Source organism: Ruditapes philippinarum, unplaced genomic scaffold, assembly GCF_026571515.1.
Source record: "Ruditapes philippinarum isolate M1 unplaced genomic scaffold, ASM2657151v2 ctg3060_1_1_1_1, whole genome shotgun sequence".
In the NCBI taxonomy this organism is placed as follows: domain Eukaryota; kingdom Metazoa; phylum Mollusca; class Bivalvia; order Venerida; family Veneridae; genus Ruditapes; species Ruditapes philippinarum.
In genome coordinates, this window is record NW_026853437.1 from 68,731 (window position 1) to 86,697 (window position 17,967).

The 17,967-nt window shown below is 35.7% G+C and overlaps 1 protein-coding gene across 1 annotated transcript; it reads left to right on the top strand.

The window, feature by feature from the left end:
- The first annotated feature begins 721 nt into the window (after positions 1-721).
- Positions 722-16,096, top strand: LOC132736879 (uncharacterized). The gene is made up of 5 exons (XM_060724095.1): positions 722-787; positions 5,461-5,779; positions 10,994-11,186; positions 14,538-14,772; positions 16,004-16,096. The coding sequence occupies exons 2-4, from the start codon at positions 5,711-5,713 to the stop codon at positions 14,651-14,653; spliced, it is 378 nt and encodes a 125-aa protein (XP_060580078.1). The 5' UTR covers positions 722-787; positions 5,461-5,710; the 3' UTR covers positions 14,654-14,772; positions 16,004-16,096.
- The last annotated feature ends 1,871 nt before the right edge of the window (positions 16,097-17,967 follow it).

Genomic DNA, 17,967 nt, shown 5'->3' on the forward strand with positions numbered 1-17,967 from the left:
TATCCGTCGGAATATATCTGTAACTTTCAATTTATAAAAAGAATGGGGCAATTTTTTTATGTATTTAGGTAGATTTATTTTTTAACCCTAAACATTTGCAAAATACTAGTATCATGTGTTGCACAATCACCATTATAACGACCAGCACTTTATTGAGACGTTATGCTAAAAGGTATTTCAGATATGTAAAAGTTGTTTGAAAACCAGTTGTATCGTTGTAGCAGATGACCCATTCGTGTTTAAAATATGAAAATATTTTGATAAAGTGTTTACAGGGGCGTATCAACGTTTGGGGACAGGACCTGACATCCAAGCGTCTGTGGATAAAACAGCGTTTTTGTTTTGCTGCTTATGCATGTACCAGTGTCTATTCTAGATTTGAAAAAAGGGGGAGGGGGGTTATTGAAAAGTGAGAATTTATTACATTTGTTGATTCTTTTCCCTTCTTTGTCTATGTAAAATTTCCCCCTTCCTCTCAAAAAAATAGGGGTGAATTCTCAAAAATAGGGGTGAATCCCCCATCGCCCCTCTGCATGTACAATGATAAGATAGACAGTATTAGGATAAAATTAAACAAGAAGGCAAAGATGCTGGCCTTTATCAGAGACGTAAAAATACATGTATATTATATGTCTCTGTCTTTATATCGCTGAACCTAGTTTTTGCAGATAAGGTACGAAAATATGTAGTACGAATTAATGTAAGTTATATCCCTTTAAAATGTAAACCATTTGCAACACGTTTTCAGATTTTTGCATGAAAATCATTTGAATAAAGGACCAAAGAGGTAATTTCAAACAGTAAAAATGTTAACATTATTAAGGTTTCCTTGAATATGTTTTACTGTAGCGAGTTGATTGTGTTTTTTTTAGGTTTTACTGACAGATAAAGTGATAAAGTGACGTGACAAAAGTTTCAGACTTAGTGTCATATATTTTCGCGATTTTCAAGATTATTTCAGAATGCAGAAATTTTCTATATTTTTGTAAAACTTGTACAAATGTGTTGTGTAATTATTGTACTGGGATCCTTTATATTACGGGACAAAATATGATGTTTTCAAATTTGCGCTGTTACTTTTGTTGAACAGACAATTCGACACAGAGTAATAACGATTAGCCACAGTTAAATAACAATTGGCCACGTGTTCAAATACAAACGTTTCCAAACTGTTGATGGAAAACTTTTTTCATTTTCCTGTTTTTATATTCATAAATTAATTACACCAAATACAGTTTTTATTGAATAAAAACACAAGGAAACCAAATATTTTATTAACAATATTTCATAACACATTTTATAACTTCGTTATTTACATAAACTGGAAAATTATACTAACAACTTCAGTGTTTTTTTTCACTTTTTGGGAGAGAGGGGGCAGTGCCCTTTGGAGCGGGGAAAATTCTATAGAGGGGGAATTTTATTTGTTTACTCATTTTATATTGTTTTCTTTACCGTGGAAAAGGGGAGCAACTCTTGCAACACATGTTTAAAATATGTCTCTCTTTCTTAATATACGGATCTAAAATATCAATGCGTCGCATGTTAAACTTGTTGGGACGCCGGAGTAGCTCCCTTACCTACCAGAGAACGATTTATTAAACAACCTTGCTAACAGTAACTGTTACAGGCATTAAATAAAACATTTTTTTGGCTGTTAGATGCAAAAAAATGATATTCTTTGCTGCTGCAATATAGGGGGAAATGTAGGCTTTGAGGGGAAAAAAAAAACATAACTATGTTGAGGGGGGAATGGGGCCGAATTTCCCCAAATATTTTGGTTGAAAAAAACACTGAACTTTTATAAAATAAAAACACATGAAAATGAATATTTTATAAACATAATTACATAACACATTTTATAACTTTGTTATTTATTTATAAAACTGGAAAAATATAATATTATAACAACTTTTATAGAATAAAACACACGAAAATAAAATATATTTTATTACCAAAATTACATTACACACTGTAGATAAGTTAAACTCCGTTATTTGTAATAAACTGGGAAATATAAGAAAACAACTTTTATTGAATAAAGACACATGAAAATAAAATATATTTTTATTGCCAAAAATTACATTACACATTGTAGATAAGTTATTTATTCTGTCGCCTCTACGGAGTAGTGGCGACATATAGGGATCACTTCTCCATCGTCTGTCTGTCGGCACTCACAGGAGAGTAATTATGTGGCTCTCGAGGGACAATAGGTAACTGTTCTTTTCTCTTTGATGTCATTCATTCTCTGTAATGCTTGTATGCGGCTATTTTCTTTTGTGTGGCTAAAAAAGAAACAATAGAGAGCAATAGAGTAGCCACATATTTTTAATACTGTCCTGTGAGAACGTCCGTCTGTCCGTCCGTCCGTCACAAAACTTGTCCGGACTACTCCTCATAAACTGCTGGTGCAATTTCATCCAACTTTACAGGAATGATCAGTACCAAGTCTAGTTGTGCATATTGTCAGCATTTTCCGGTTCAATGATTTTTGTAAGATAATGGCCCTTTAATAATTTTTTATTTTTAAAGTTTGTCCGGACTACTTCTCTTATACCACTAATGCAATTTCAATGAAACTTTACAGGATTGATCTGTAGCTCAAGTCCTTGCGCATATTACACATGTTTTCCGGTTGAATGATTTTTTGGTCGAGTTATGGCCCTTTAATAAAAAGGTGTTTTTTTTTTTCTGTGTGTTGACAGATCTATACAGAAAAGCTTGTATGGACTACTCCTCATAAACTACTGGTGCAATTTCATCCAAACTTTACAGGAATGATCAGTACCAAGTCTAGTTGTGCACTGTCCGTCTGTCACAAAACTTGTCCCAACATGAAATTGGCTATCATGAGGCGACACATGTGATCACTGATCGCTCTTGTTTTGTCAAATAGAAAAATTGTTGAAAATAAATAAACAGGATTAATGCTAAGCTCTAGTTAAAGAACTATCAGGATTACAAAAAAATATTGCTTGTTTGTGACCTAAAAATTTTCAGCACATTCAGTGCTTGATTTATCTCCGTGCAATATTAATGGTATGAAAGTAAGATTTTGTGGATTTTTTTAAAATATAAAAATCAGCCATCTGAATTTTGTTCATGATATTTTTAGCTCACCTGTCACAAAGTGACAGGGTGAGCTTTTGTGATCGCTTTTCGTCCGGCGTCCGTCCGTCCCTCCATCCGTCCGTCGTCCGTCCGTAAACTTTTGCTTTAAATGACATCTCCTCATAAACCACTGAGCCAATTTCATCCAAACTTCACAGGAATGTTCCTTTGGTGGTCACCTTTAAAAATTGTTCAAAGAATTTAATTCCATGCAGAGCTCTGGTTGCCATGGCAACCGAAAGAAAAATCTTTAAATATCTTCTTTTAAACAACCCTAAGAGCTAGAGCTTAGATATTTGGCATGAAACATCTTCTAATGAGTGTCTACCAAGTTTGTTCAAATAAAAGCCCTGGGGTCAAAATTGGCCCCGCCCGGGGGGGGGTCATTCATTTTCCCTATATGCATATAGTAAAAACTTAAAAAATCTTCTTTTAAAGAACTGTAAGAGCTAGAGCTAAGCTATTTGGCATGGAACATCTTCTAGTGAGTGTCTACCAAGTTTGTTCAAATAAAAGCCCTGGGGTCAAAATTGGCCCCGCCCCGGGGGGTCATTGATTTTCCCTATATGCATATAGTAAACACTTAAAAAATCTTCTTTTAAAGAACTGTAAGAGCTAGAGCTTAGATATTTGGCATGAAACATCTTCTAGTGAATGTCTACCAAGTTTGTTCAAATAAAAAGCCCTGGGGTAAAAAATTGGCCCCGCCCCAGGGGGTCATTGATTTTCCCTATATGCATAAAGTAAAAACTAAAAAAATCTTCTTTTAAAGAACCCAAAGAGCTAGAGCTTAGATATTTGGCATGAAACATCTTCTAGTGAATGTCTACCAAGTTTGTTCAAATAAAAGCCCTGGGGTCAAAATTGGCCCCGCCCTGGGGGGTAATTGATTTTCCCTATATGCATATAGTAAAAACTTAAAAAATCTTCTTTTAAAGAACCGTAAGAGCTAGAGCTTAGATATTTGGCATGAAAACATCTTCTAGTAAATGTCTACCAAGTTTGTTCAAATAAAAGCCCTGGGGTAAAAATTGGCCCCGCCCCAGGGGGTCATTGATTTTCCCTATATGCATATAGTAAAAACTTAAAAAATCTTCTTTTAAAGAACTGTAAGAGCTAGAGCTTAGATATTTGGCATGAAACATCTTCTAGTGAATGTCTACCAAGTTTGTTCAAATAAAAGCCCTGGGTTCCAAATGGCCCGCCCCAGGGGGTCATTGATTTTCCCTATATGCATAAAGTAAAAACTTAAAAAATCTTTCTTTTAAAGAACCCAAAGAGCTAGAGCTTAGATATTTGGCATGAAACATCTTCTAGTGAATGTCTACCAAGTTTGTTCAAATAAAAGCCCTGGGGTCAAAATTGGCCCCGCCCTGGGGGGTAATTGATTTTCCCTATATGCATATAGTAAAAACTTAAAAAATCTTCTTCTTTTAAAGAACCGTAAGAGCTAGAGCTTAGATATTTGGCATGAAACATCTTCTAGTAAATGTCTACCAAGTTTGTTCAAATAAAAGCCCTGGGGTAAAAATTGGCCCCACCCCAGGGGGTCATTGATTTTCCCTATATGCATATAGTAAAAACTTAAAAAATCTTCTTTTAAAGAACTGTAAGAGCTAGAGCTTAGATATTTGGCATGAAACATCTTCTAGTGAATGTCTACCAAGTTTGTTCAAATAAAAGCCCTGGGGTCCAAATTGGCCCCGCCCAGGGGGTCATTGATTTTCCTTATATGCATATAGTAAAAACTTATAAAATCTTCTTTTAAAGAACCCAAAGAGCTACAGCTAAGATATTTAGCATGAGACATGTTCTAATGGGTGTCTACCAAGTATGTTCAAATAGAAGCCCTGGGGTCAAAACTGGCCCCGCCCCGGGGGTCATTGATTTTCCTTATATACATAGCAAAAACTTAAAAATCTTCTTTGAAAAAACCCAAATAACTAGAGTTTAGATATTAAGCATGAAACATCTTTAAGTAAATATCTACAAAGTTTGTTCAAATAAAAGCCCTGGGGTCAAAACTGGCCCTGCCCCAGGGGTGTCATTGTTTTTAACTATATGTGTATAGTAAAAACTTAAAAAATCTTCTTTTAAAAAACCCATTGAGCTAGAACTTAGATGTTTTGCATGAAACATCTTCTTATGGGTGTCTACCAAGTCTGTTCAAATAAACAAATAAAAGCCCTTGGGTAAAAATTGGGCCGGGGGGGGGGCTATATACAGGTGAGCGACCTCAGGGCCATCATGGCCCTCTTGTTGTTTAATGTCACCGATTATTTAAAATAACCATTCATTCACTACATATGAAATTATATATATATAATTATATTAATTGTTTATCAGAGAGTGAGAAAACCTCAGCAACCATGTGTCAAACAGCGTCAATATGACTAGGAACAGATACAATGAAAAAAGAAAGCCAAAAGAGTGCGGCAACAGAAGGAGGAGGGATAAAAACACATGAGAGAGAAAGAGGGGCCTCATAAAAGACAGCTTGAAGAACTGTATAACAAGCAAAAACATGCAACACAAGTGTCGGCTGCCGTCAGCAGGAAAGAGAAGAATAGACAGAAGCAGAATTTTGAGGTGATGCATGGCGTATAATATAATGTTAAATGATCTGCCAAAACACTTGTATCATTCAGAAAGGACAAGATTTCTTGTAAGTTTTCACCGGTATTTTTTGACCTACCTGAATGCTCTTATCTCACAAAGTGCTCAGAGGTGAGATTTTGAGATGACAGTGTGTAATTCTTTTGTGGTCTTTCATTGTCCACAATTTCTTTATTAAAAAATGATGTTTTCTTCTAAACAACTTGATGGATTTTGACCAATCTTAAGGTTGTCCATAGCCTAGGTTTCAGTCTGTCGAATTTTTATGTTCGGCAAATGCCACATGAGAAATAACTAAGATGACTTGGTCTTTGCATTTAAATTTTGCAGAAGAAGAGTTAAATTAATTTTACAATGCAAGTCTATATAAATTAAGTGGCCCTCGTGGCACAACCAATTTTTACCCAAGGAGCATGATTTATTTTACTTTTATAGAGAACTATAGATGATGCTGCATGCCAAATGTCTAGGCTTTGGGAATTGGAGATTCTGATGAGTAGATATTTAAAGTTTTAGATCACATCTATCTATTTTTAGCTCACCTGTCACAAAGTGACAATGTCACAAAGTGACAGGGTGAGCTTTTGTGATCGCTTTTCGTCCGGCGTCCGTCCGTCCGTAAACTTTTACTTTAAATGACATCTCCTCATAAACCACTAAGCCAATTTCATCCAAACTTCACAGGAATGTTCCTTTGGTGGTCACCTTTAAAAATTGTTCAAAGAATTTAATTCCATGCAGAGCTCTGGTTGCCATGGCAGCCGAAAGAAAAATATTTAAATATCTTCTTTTAAAAAACCCAAAGAATTAGAGCTAAGATATTTAGCATGAGACATCTGCTAGTGAGTGTCTACCAAGTTTGTTGAAATAAAAGCCCTGGGGTCAAAATTGGCCCCGCCCCAGGGGGTCATTGATTTCCCTATATGCATATAGTAAAAACTTAGAAAAATCTTCTTTTAAAGAACCCATAGAGCTAGAGCTAAGATACTTAGCATAAAACATCTTCTAATAAGTGTCTACTAAATTTGTTCAAATAAAAGCCCTGGGGTCAAAATTGGCCCCGCCCCGAGGATCATTGATTTTCCCTATATGCATATAGTAAAAACTTAAAAAATCTTCTTTTAAAGAACCCAAAGAGCTAGAGCTAAGATATTTAGCATGAAACATGTTCTAATGGGTGTCTACAAAGTTTGTGCAGATAAAAGCCCTGGGGTCAAAATTGGCCCTGCCCCGGGGGTCAATGATTTTCCGTATGTGTGTAGTGCAAGAACTTAAAAAATCTTCTTTGTAAAAACCCAAATAGCTAGAGTTAGATATTAAGCATGAACATCTTCTAGTGAATGTCTAGAAAGTTAAACCTATTGTAAAAATAATACTATGACCACGGCAGATTTCGTACAGAAAATTATTATATTCTAGAGTGAACCGTTTAAACATCATTTGTTAGCTCACCTGTCACAAAGTGACAGGGTGAGCTTTTGTGATCGCTTTTCGTCCGGCGTCCGTCCGTCCGTCCGTCGTCCGTAAACTTTTTCTTTAAATGACATCTCCTCATAAACCACTAAGCCAATTTCATCCAAACTTCACAGGAATGTTCCTTTGGTGGTCACCTTTAAAAATTGTTGAAAGAATTTAATTCCCTGCAGAACTCTGGTTGCCATGGCAACCGAAAGAAAAAACTTTAAATATCTTCTTTTAAAAAACCATAAGAGCTAGAGCTTAGATATTTGGCGTGAAACATCTTCTAGTGAGTGTCTACCAAGTTTGTTCAAATAAAAGCCCTGGGGTCAAAATTGGCCCCGCCCCGGGGGGTCATTGATTTTCCCTATATGCATATAGTAAAAACTTAAAAAATCTTCTTTTAAAGAACCCAAAGAGCTAGAGCTAAGATATTTAGCATGAAACATGTTCTAATGGGTGTCTACCAAGTTTGTTCAAATAAAAGCCCTGGGGTCAAAATTGGCCCCACCCCGGGGGGTCATTGATTTTCCCTATATGCATATAGTAAAAACTTAAAAAATCTTCTTTTAAAGAACTCAAAGAGCTATGGCTAAGATATTTAGCATCAAACATGTTCTAATAGGTGTCTACCAAGTTTGTTCAAATAAAAGCCCTGGGGTCAAAATTGGCACCGCCCCAGGGGGTCATTGATTTTCCCTATATGCATATAGTAAAAACTTAAAAAATTTTCTTTTAAAGAACCAAAAGAGTTAGAGCTAAGATATTTAGCATGAAACATGTTCTAATAAGTGTCTACCAAGTTTGTTCAAATAAAAGCCCTGGGGTCAAAATTGGCCCCGCCCCAGGGGTTCATTGATTTTCCCTATATGCATAAAGTAAAAACTGAAAAAATCTTCTTTTAAAGAACTCAAAGAGCTATGGCTAAGATATTTAGCATCAAACATGTTCTAATAGGTGTCTACCAAGTTTGTTCAAATAAAAGCCCTGGGGTCAAAATTGTCACCGCCAGGGGGTCATTGATTTTCCTTATATGTGTATAGCAAAAACTTAAAAAATCTTCTTTGAAAAAACCCAAATAGCTAGAGTTAAGATATTAAGCATGAAACATCTTTTAGTGAGTGTCTATAAAGTTTGTTTAAATAAAAGACCTGGGGTCAAAATTGGCCCGCCCCGGGGGTCATTGATTTTCTTTATATGTGTATAGCAAAAACTTAAAATCTTCTTTGAAAAAACCCAAATAGCTAGAGTTTAGATATTAAGCATGAAACATCTTCTAGTAAGTGTCTACAAAGTTTGTTCAAATAAAAGCCCTGGGGTCAAAACTGGCCCGGCCCCAGGGGTGTCATTGTTTTTAACTATATGTGTATAGTAAAAACTTTAAAAAAATCTTCTTTTAAAAAGCCCAATGAGCTAGAGCTTAGATGTTTAGCATGAAACATCTTCTTATGGGTGTCTACCAAGTTTGTGCAAATAAAAGCCCTTGGGTTAAATTGGCCCTGCAACGTTGGGGGGTGGGGGGTGTGGGGGTTGGGGGGGGGCCTATATACAGGTGAGCGACCTCAGGGCCATCATGGCCCTCTTGTCTGATTTGTCTGATACCATTGCAGATTCGTTTAAGTACAACTTTGGAGGGTGTTCTTTGCACAAAATGAGGATCATAACCCTAACCCAAACAAAATGTTGATATTGTGCAAAAAAGGCCCAAAGTCTTTACCCAAGAATTGTTTTTCATTATATGTGTGTAGTAAAAACTTAACATCATGAAACATCTTCTAATGGGTGTCTTCCAAGTTTGTTGAAATAAAAGCCCTGGGGTTTAAACTTGCCCCGCTCCAGGGGCCTTATAATATACAGGTGAGCGACCTCATGGCCTTCATGGCCCTCTTGTTAGCTCACCTGTCACAAAGTGACAGGGTGAGCTTTTGTGATCGCTTTTCGTCCGGCGTCCGTCCGTAAACTTTTATTTTATATGACATCTCCTCATAAACCACTAAGCCAATTTCATCCAAACTTCACAGGAATGTTCCTTTGGTGGTCACCTTTAAAAATTGTTCAAAGAATTTAATTCAATGCAGAACTCTGGTTGCCATGGCAACCGAAAGAAAAAACTTTAAATATCTTCTTTTAAAAAACCATAAGAGCTAGAGCTAAGATATTTGGCATGAAACATCTTCTAGTGAGTGTCTACCAAGTTTGTTCAAATAAAAGCCCTTGGGTCAAAATTGGCCCCGCCCCGGGGGGTCATTGATTTTCCCTATATGCATATAGTAAAAACTTAAAAATTCTTCTTTTAAAGAACCCAAAGAGCTAGAGCTAAGATATTTAGCATGAAACATGTTCTAATGGGTGTCTACCAAGTTTGTTCAAATAAAAGCACGGGGGTCAAAATTGGCCCCGCCCCGGGGGGTCATTGATTTTCCCTATATGCATATAGTAAAAACTTAAAAAATCTTCTTTTAAAGAACTCAAAGAGCTATGGCTAAGATATTGAGCATCAAACATGTTCTAATGGGTGTCTACCAAGTTTGTTCAAATAAAAGCCCTGGGGTCAAAATTGGCCCTGCCCCAGGGGGTCATTGATTTTCCCTATATGCATATAGTAAAAACTTAAAAAATCTTCTTTTAAAGAACTCAAAGAGCTAGAGCTAAGATATTTAGCATGAAACATGTTCTAATGGGTGTTTACCAAGTTTGTTCAAATAAAAGCCCCAGGGTCAAAATTGGCCCCGCCCCGGGGGGTCATTGATTTTCCCTATATGCATTTAGTAAAAACTTAAAAAATCTTCTTTTAAAGAACTCAAAGAGCTAGAGCTAAGATATTTAGCATGAAACATGTTCTAATGGGTGTTTACCAAGTTTGTTCAAATAAAAGCCCTGGGGTCAAAATTGGCCCCGCCCCGGGGGGTCATTGATTTTCCCTATATGCATATAGTAAAAACTTTAAAAAATCTTCTTTTAAAGAACTCAAAGAGCTATGGCTAAGATATTGAGCATCAAACATGTTCTAATAGGTGTCTACCAAGTTTGTTCAAATAAAAGCCCTGGGGTCAAAATTGGCCCCGCCCCGGGGGGTCATTGATTTTCCCTATATGCATATAGTAAAAACTTAAAAAATCTTCTTTTAAAGAACCAAAAGAGTTAGAGCTAAGATATTTAGCATGAAACATGTTCTAATAGGTGTCTACCAAGTTTGTTCAAATAAAAGCCCTGGGGTCAAAATTGGCACCGCCCCGGGGGTCATTGATTTTCCTTATATGTGTATAGCAAAAACTTAAAAAATCTTTGAAAAAACCCAAATAGCTAGAGTTAAGATATTAAGCATGAAACATCTTTAAGTGAGTGTCTACAAAGTTTGTTCAAATAAAAGCCCTGGGGTCAAAATTGGCCCCGCCCCGGGGGTCATTGATTTTCTTTATATGTGTATAGCAAAAACTTAAAAAATCTTCTTTGAAAAAACCCAAATAGCTAGAGTTTAGATATTAAGCATGAAACATCTTCTAGTAAGTGTCTACAAAGTTTGTTCAAATAAAAGCCCTGGGGTCAAAACTGGCCCGGGCCCCAGGGGTGTCATTGTTTTTAACTATATGTGTATAGTAAAAACTTAAAAAAAATCTTCTTTTAAAAAGCCCAATGAGCTAGAGCTTAGATGTTTAGCATGAAACATCTTCTTATGGGTGTCTACCAAGTTTGTGCAAATAAAAGCCCTTGGGTTAAATTGGCCCTGCAACATTGGGGGTGGGGGTTAGGGGGGCCTATATACAGGTGAGCGACCTCAGGGCCATCATGGCCCTCTTGTTTTTAGATTGGTACGGGACTGCGGAAGGCAGAGTTTCATGCTGGAAGTTCCAGTCAGATGGGCCTTAATAAAGATACCACACAACTCAATATCCCTCGTCCCACCCACCCTGCTACCAACAAGGCCAGTAACTCTTGGGACGATTCTCGCACAGATGAATTAAATGTGTTCAGTATTTATTCTCGTAGACAAGAACGACGTAAGTTTTACTGTTTCTTTGTACATATAAAGGATCTTACATGCCATGTTATATCTCATATTTATTTATTTTAAACAAGTCTATGAGCAATTATATTGCTTCTCTATTACATTTCTTGGACAAAACATTTATGTACAAGTTAAAAATCACTGTAGCAACAATAAATAAATAACAATATCATCTAACGTTTCGAGGGGTCAAACCTCTATTTATGAAGGAGTTTGCTGTTTATTTTATAAATCACATATTTATAAATTCTCCTTTTTTCTAACACTGGTATCCATTATATTGGACAAGTTAACAACATTTTATAGGTTACTTTGATACAAATGTAATAGATAAATGTATAATGGTTAAACTGACGGGAATATCTTTCATCAGTATTTAAACATTTTAAAATGTACCATTTGGATATTTATATCAAATATTTCCTTAGAAAAAAAGTTAACAGAGTTCCGAGTGATTTAGTATGAACATACATGTATGTTCTTATATGAGGACAATATTTTGTTCTAGAATGCTATATATACCTAGGTTGTTCAAAAAATAATAGGACTGCAGCTCTACTGTTCACATTTTTAGCTCACCTGTCACAAAGTGACAGGGTGAGCTTTTGTGATCGCTTTTCGTCCGGCGTCGTCCGGCGTCCGTCAGTCATCCGTCCGTCGTCCGTCCGTAAACTTTTACTTTAAATGACATCTCCTCATAAACCACTAAGCCAATTTCATCCAAACTTCACAGGAATGATCCTTTGGTGGTCACCTTAAAAAATTGTTCAAAGAATTTAATTCCATGCAGAACTCTGGTTGCCATGGCAACCAAAAGTAAAAACTTTATACATCTTCTTTTAAAAAACCATAAGAGCTAGAGCTTAGATATTTGGCATGAAACATCTTCTAGTGAGTGTCTACCAAGTTTGTTCAAATAAAAGCCCTGGGGTCAAAATTGGCCCCGCCCCGGGGGGTCATTGATTTTCCCTATATGCATATAGTAAAAACTTTAAAATTCTTCTTTTAAAGAACCCAAAGAGCTAGAGCTAAGATATTTAGCATGAAATATGTTCTAATGGGTGTCTACCAAGTTTGTTCAAATAAAAGCCCTGGGGTCAAAATTGGCCCCACCCCAGGGGGTCATTGATTTTCCCTATATGCATATAGTAAAAACTTAAAAAATCATCTTTTAAAGAACTAAAAAAGCTACGGCTAAGACATTGAGCATCAAACATGTTCTAATAGGTGTCTACCAAGTTTGTTCAAATAAAAGCCCTGGGGTCAAAATTGGCCCCGCCCCAGGGGGTCATTGATTTTCCCTATATGCACATAGTAAAAACTTAAAAAATCTTCTTTTAAAGAACCAAAAGAGTTAGAGCTAAGATATTTAGCATGAAACATGTTCTAATAAGTGTCTACCAAGTTTGCTCAGATAAAAGCCCTGGGGTTAAAATTGGCCCCGCCCCGGGGGGTCATTGATTTTCTCTATATGCATATAGTAAAAACTTAAAAAATCTTCTTTTAAAGAACTCAAAGAGCTATGGCTAAGATATTTAGCATCAAACATGTTCTAATAGGTGTCTACCAAGTTTGTTCAAATAAAAGCCCTGGGGTCAAAATTGGCACCGACCCGGGGTCATTGATTTTCCTTATATGTGTATAGCAAAAACTTAAAAAATCTTCTTTGAAAAAACGCAAATAGCTAGAGTTAAGATATTAAGCGTGAAACATCTTTTAGTGAGTGTCTACAAAGTTTGTTCAAATAAAAGACCTGGGGTCAAAATTGGCCCCGCCCCGGGGGTCATTGATTTTCTTTATATGTGTATAGCAAAAACTTAAAATCTTCTTTGAAAAAACCCAAATAGCTAGAGTTTAGATATTAAGCATGAAACATCTTCTAGTAAGTGTCTACAAGGTTTGTTCTAATAAAAGCCCTGGCCCGACCCCAGTGGTGTCATTGTTTTTAACTATATGTGTATAGTAAAAACTTTAAAAAAAATCTTCTTTTAAAAAGCCCAGCTAGAGCTTAGATGTTTAGCATGAAACATCTTCTTATGGGTGTCTACCAAGTTTGTGCAAATAAAAGCCATTGGGTTAAATTGGCCCTGCAACGTTGGGGGGGGGGTGTTGGGGGGTGCCTATATACAGGTGAGCGACCTCAGGGCCATCATGGCCCTCTTGTTTAATTAACTTACACAGTTTTACAAGAGACAAATAACTTAAGGCCTAATAATTCTTTGGACAGAACTGATTAATTAGACCTGATGCAGATATCAAATATCCTGGACAGTACATGGACTGTTTACTGTTGCTCCTTTTGTAGTGCTTTTGCAATTGATGTTGTTAATGTTACATCAATTGTTTGCTTTCATCCTTGCCCTTTCCTGTTTGTGATCTCGCATTCATTGCCTTTAAATTACTTTTGCCAGCTGAAAAAGTGTTTTGGTGACTGATTAATTGTCCTGTGATAATTTAATTATTTTATATGTATCTCACTGAGCATTGCCAGTATGTTTGCTTAACTCTAGCACAAAATTTCTGTTTTTTTTAATGCTATGAAAACTACTCTTAAAATTATATAATTTATATTAGTCATATCATATCTGAATGACATCAAATTTGGACATTAATTATGGCTTTGAAACAAGTTGAAATTTTATACTCTTCTTAGAGGGCATAATAGGACTCCAATGCCTATAACTGTAACATAGTTAAAAGAAAAAAATTCTCTTTTGTAAACATAGAAATTTTTTCATTATCAAAGCTCTTTTCCTATCAAGCACTAAGAACAATTGAGCGAGGCTGTCCTACCAACAACTCTATTTTGATTTGCTGCGCCAATTGCTTGTTACCATCGTTATTCAAAATCACAGGGAACACACGTTTAGCAGAATAATCTAATAAACTTATGCTCAAATTGTAGAAAACATTTTACAATTGCTGTGTATATATAAATTATGAAAATATTTTAAATATGAAGCTTTAACCCTATTTCTTTTTGAACAACCTTGTAAATATATAATACCAGATCATGTATCTCACAAAAACAACTTTCATAATGTAGGGCTTTTGTGGTTTCTTCAAATGTATCATCATAAATGCTTTCAACATGATTACCGTATTTATGATATAATTGACATTTCATTAAGGACTGAATTCACTTTGAGTTACATTGAAAATAAGTAATGTTTTTTACGAAATTTGATTGAATGATTTGGGAATCCATTACCTCATTATTTCATGCAAGATTAAAAAGTTTACAAGTCCATATAGAATATTTAGCATGGTAAGAGTTAAAAAAACTTTTTGCAAGTTTAAAATGTTTTGGGGTATTTGAATAGTATTTGCATTATATTTACAGTGATAAGACCTGGTAGGGAGCCAATGTCTAAAAAGAAATCTGCTGAGTCAGAAATTCAAGCTAGTGTGACTCAGAGTCAGTCAGCCGGGCCATCAATAAAGTCCAGCTCATCTTAGCGCCAACCAGCTGTAGGGACAGGGAGAAGGTCACCCGGGTTAGCAGGCCGGCGTGCTGATAGTCCTTACAGTCAGAACTCTGAATCTCTACGCACTCTGAGTCCTGTTGAGAGGACAAGGTGAGTTTTACTGATTGCCTGTGCACTGTTTGTTGTGATGACCTTAAAAATGAATTTATGAAAGTGTTCAGCAGAAAATTCCTCTGTTTTATTCATCTAGAAAGTGTTTGGCTGTAGTTGTAACATACGTGAGAGGATTTTTGTCTGTTACGACTTCGAAAGTGGTACCATACAAATTATCATGAAACTTTTCTGTGATTGACCATTTTAAAGCGAGGTATTTTAGCTTGTGAGCAGGATAATGTTTTTCAGAAGGTTTGAGGCTTCTACTGGCATAAGCAACATCATTTATCTGTAGCTCAAGTACTTCCACATTTTGCACAGATTTCCAGTTGAATGATTTTTGGCTGAGTATTGGCCCTTGAATTAAAAAACGTTTTTTGCCATTTTCATGATTTTTGTGTCGTCTGCTACACAGTAGCTAATATAAGCTAATTAGCTAATTATAATAATTAGCTAATATAAGGTGACACATGTGATCACTGATTGCTCTTGTATATAATACTTTATTGAAAGATTTTTTTTTTGTGTTGTTTTTGGTACTGTATAGACTTCCACACTTTGATGGAGTTCAAGGTTAGTTGGGTCAAGATAAGTCAATAAATTATGAGATTTCTACTGGTTTCTCCTCTGCTTGAGGTCATGACTTTAGTTTGGTCTAAGCATCTTTTGTGTCTTAACCTTTTACTGCATGAGCATATTGTGAAAAATGGCTGTTTTCATTGAAAAGTCTTCTTTTACAAGTTAAAACTGCTATAAAACTATAAAAAATGCCTCTTTACTGATCAAACTTTGCACAAATGTTAATTGGACCATTGTCTTTGTAACAGCATGCTCAATCTTAGATTTTCTTTAACAATGGCTTGGGGGACGTCTCAAAAGTCACTATTTTGTGTTTTATTCAATCTAAACTCCATCACAAGTCCAAAATTTTCTTGGGAGTTGGGGTGGGTGGTGGGGTCTGCTGCCCCCTTCAAACAGCCAATAAGAAGGGGGCACATCCCCCCTCTGTCACCCCATTGATGTTTCCATTTGATAGGGGATGGGGCTGAAAAAGTGATCTCTTTTTTAACAACATTTCTCAAACAATAATCAGTGTTTGGGGCCTCAATACGAATAGGGCATTTCTTTACTATTTTAGGCCTCAAAAAAAAGGGAGGGGGGTAGGTTAAAGTCATCAAAACATGTCTATAATTATGAGGTAAATTTTCTGATTTTTTTTTTTTCAAAGATCAAAGCAGTCAAAGTCAGGCATAAAATCTGAAGAACATTATGGAGATGAGGAAACTGTTGGTGAAGAATCTTACACACAGTCTTTTGAAAGGTATGTTTATACCTCCGAAACTAAGTTTGGGGGGCATATAGGAGTCAACCGGTGGTTGGTCAGTCAGTTTAGCGGTCCGTTGCATTTTCCTTGTGCGGAGCATAACTTAAAGACTATTGGTTGGAATTCAATACAACTTCACACAATGGACAAGCACATTGAGAGAAAGTGCAGTGCACAAGAACCATAACTCTATCTAATGTAAATATAGAGTTATTGCCTGTTGCATTTTCCTAGTCTGGATCATAACTTGAAAACCACTATTTGAAATTCAATACAACTTCATAAAATGGTCAAGCAGTGCAGTGCACAAGAACCATAACACCATCTTGACTTATCACGGGTTATTGCCCTCGATTACTTTTTCTTGTCCAGTGCATAACTTGAAAACTAATAGTTGGAATTCAATGTAGCTTCATACAACCATCAAGCACAATAAGAGGAAGTGCAGTGCACAAGAACCATAACTCTATCCTTTTCGTAGAGCATAACATGATATCTACTGGTTGGAATTCAATACAAGTTCGTACAATGGTCAAGTATATTCAGAGGAAGCGCAGTGCACATATATAGTGAACAAAATCTCTTTCTTAACTCATTTTAAAGTTATTGCCCTTCAGTGCATTGCATACAATGGTCAAGTGAGATGAAATGCAATGCACAAGAACCATTACTCTATTTGAACTAATTACATAATTATTGCCCTTTGCTACTTTTTTGTTTCCAGTTTATAACTTGAAAACTAGTTGTTGAAATTCAAAACAACTATAAACAATGGTCAAGCGCAATGAGAGAAAGTGCAGCTTACAATAACCATAACTCAATCTTCAGTATTTGCAGAGTTATTGCCCTTTGTTCCTTTTCCTTGTCCAGTGCATAACTTAAAAACTAATGTTTGGAATTCAATGCAACTTCAGACAATGATCAAGCGTAATGAGAGGCAGTGCAGTGCTCAAGACTGGAACTCTATCTTGACTTATGACAGAGTAATTCATTAAAACTTCATCAATGGTCAACCACAGTGAAAGGAAATGCAATGTACAAGAACCAAAACCATCTTTAATTGCCCACAACCATTACTCTATTTCAATTATTTTACAAGGTATTCTGTTACTAGTAACTTCCTCATTTCGGAAGCAGTATCGCGGGGGTATTTATCACAATTAGTGATAGCTCTAGTATAAAATACTATTAAAGCCTCTGGATAGTTTGATGGAGAGGGCATATTTGTGTTTAGCATTACTAATTTTTAAAGATAAAAGTGGAGGCATTGTCATGACCCACTTGTTGGTGTCAAAATTGGTTACTTTTAGCTTTTCAATAAGAGAAAGTAGAGCTATCTTAACTTCACAGGAGTGGTGCATGCACCCTTATAAGCTCAGTTCCGTTTCAAATTCTACTTGTTTAAGGAAATAACTTCTTGGACAGTTTACAAGAATCAGATGCTTTGTTTGGTCAAACATGACAAAAATAGAAAACTTTTACACTGATATTGTAAATTTCAATGATAACTATTTGAAAATTAATCCCCATGTTGAAGAAGCATATATTATGGTTGTTCTGGTTACATTTCATTAATAGTTAGTAAGATGTTCACTGTAACATGTGCTAAAAATTGTGAAAGCTATTAAGTTAATTAAATCTAAAACTAATGGTGCTAATGAATTATTTGAATCTTATGCCAATAAACTATATAAAATTCACACTAATAAAGTATATAAAACTGATGCTAACGAAAACAAGGGTATCAAATACAACATGCAGTCTGCAATGAAAATCTGACAAAAGATTTTATTCCTTATCCAATTAAAAAAAATATATATACATGTATAGGGGAATATGATGTTTCCATTGTCGACTAGGATTTCATA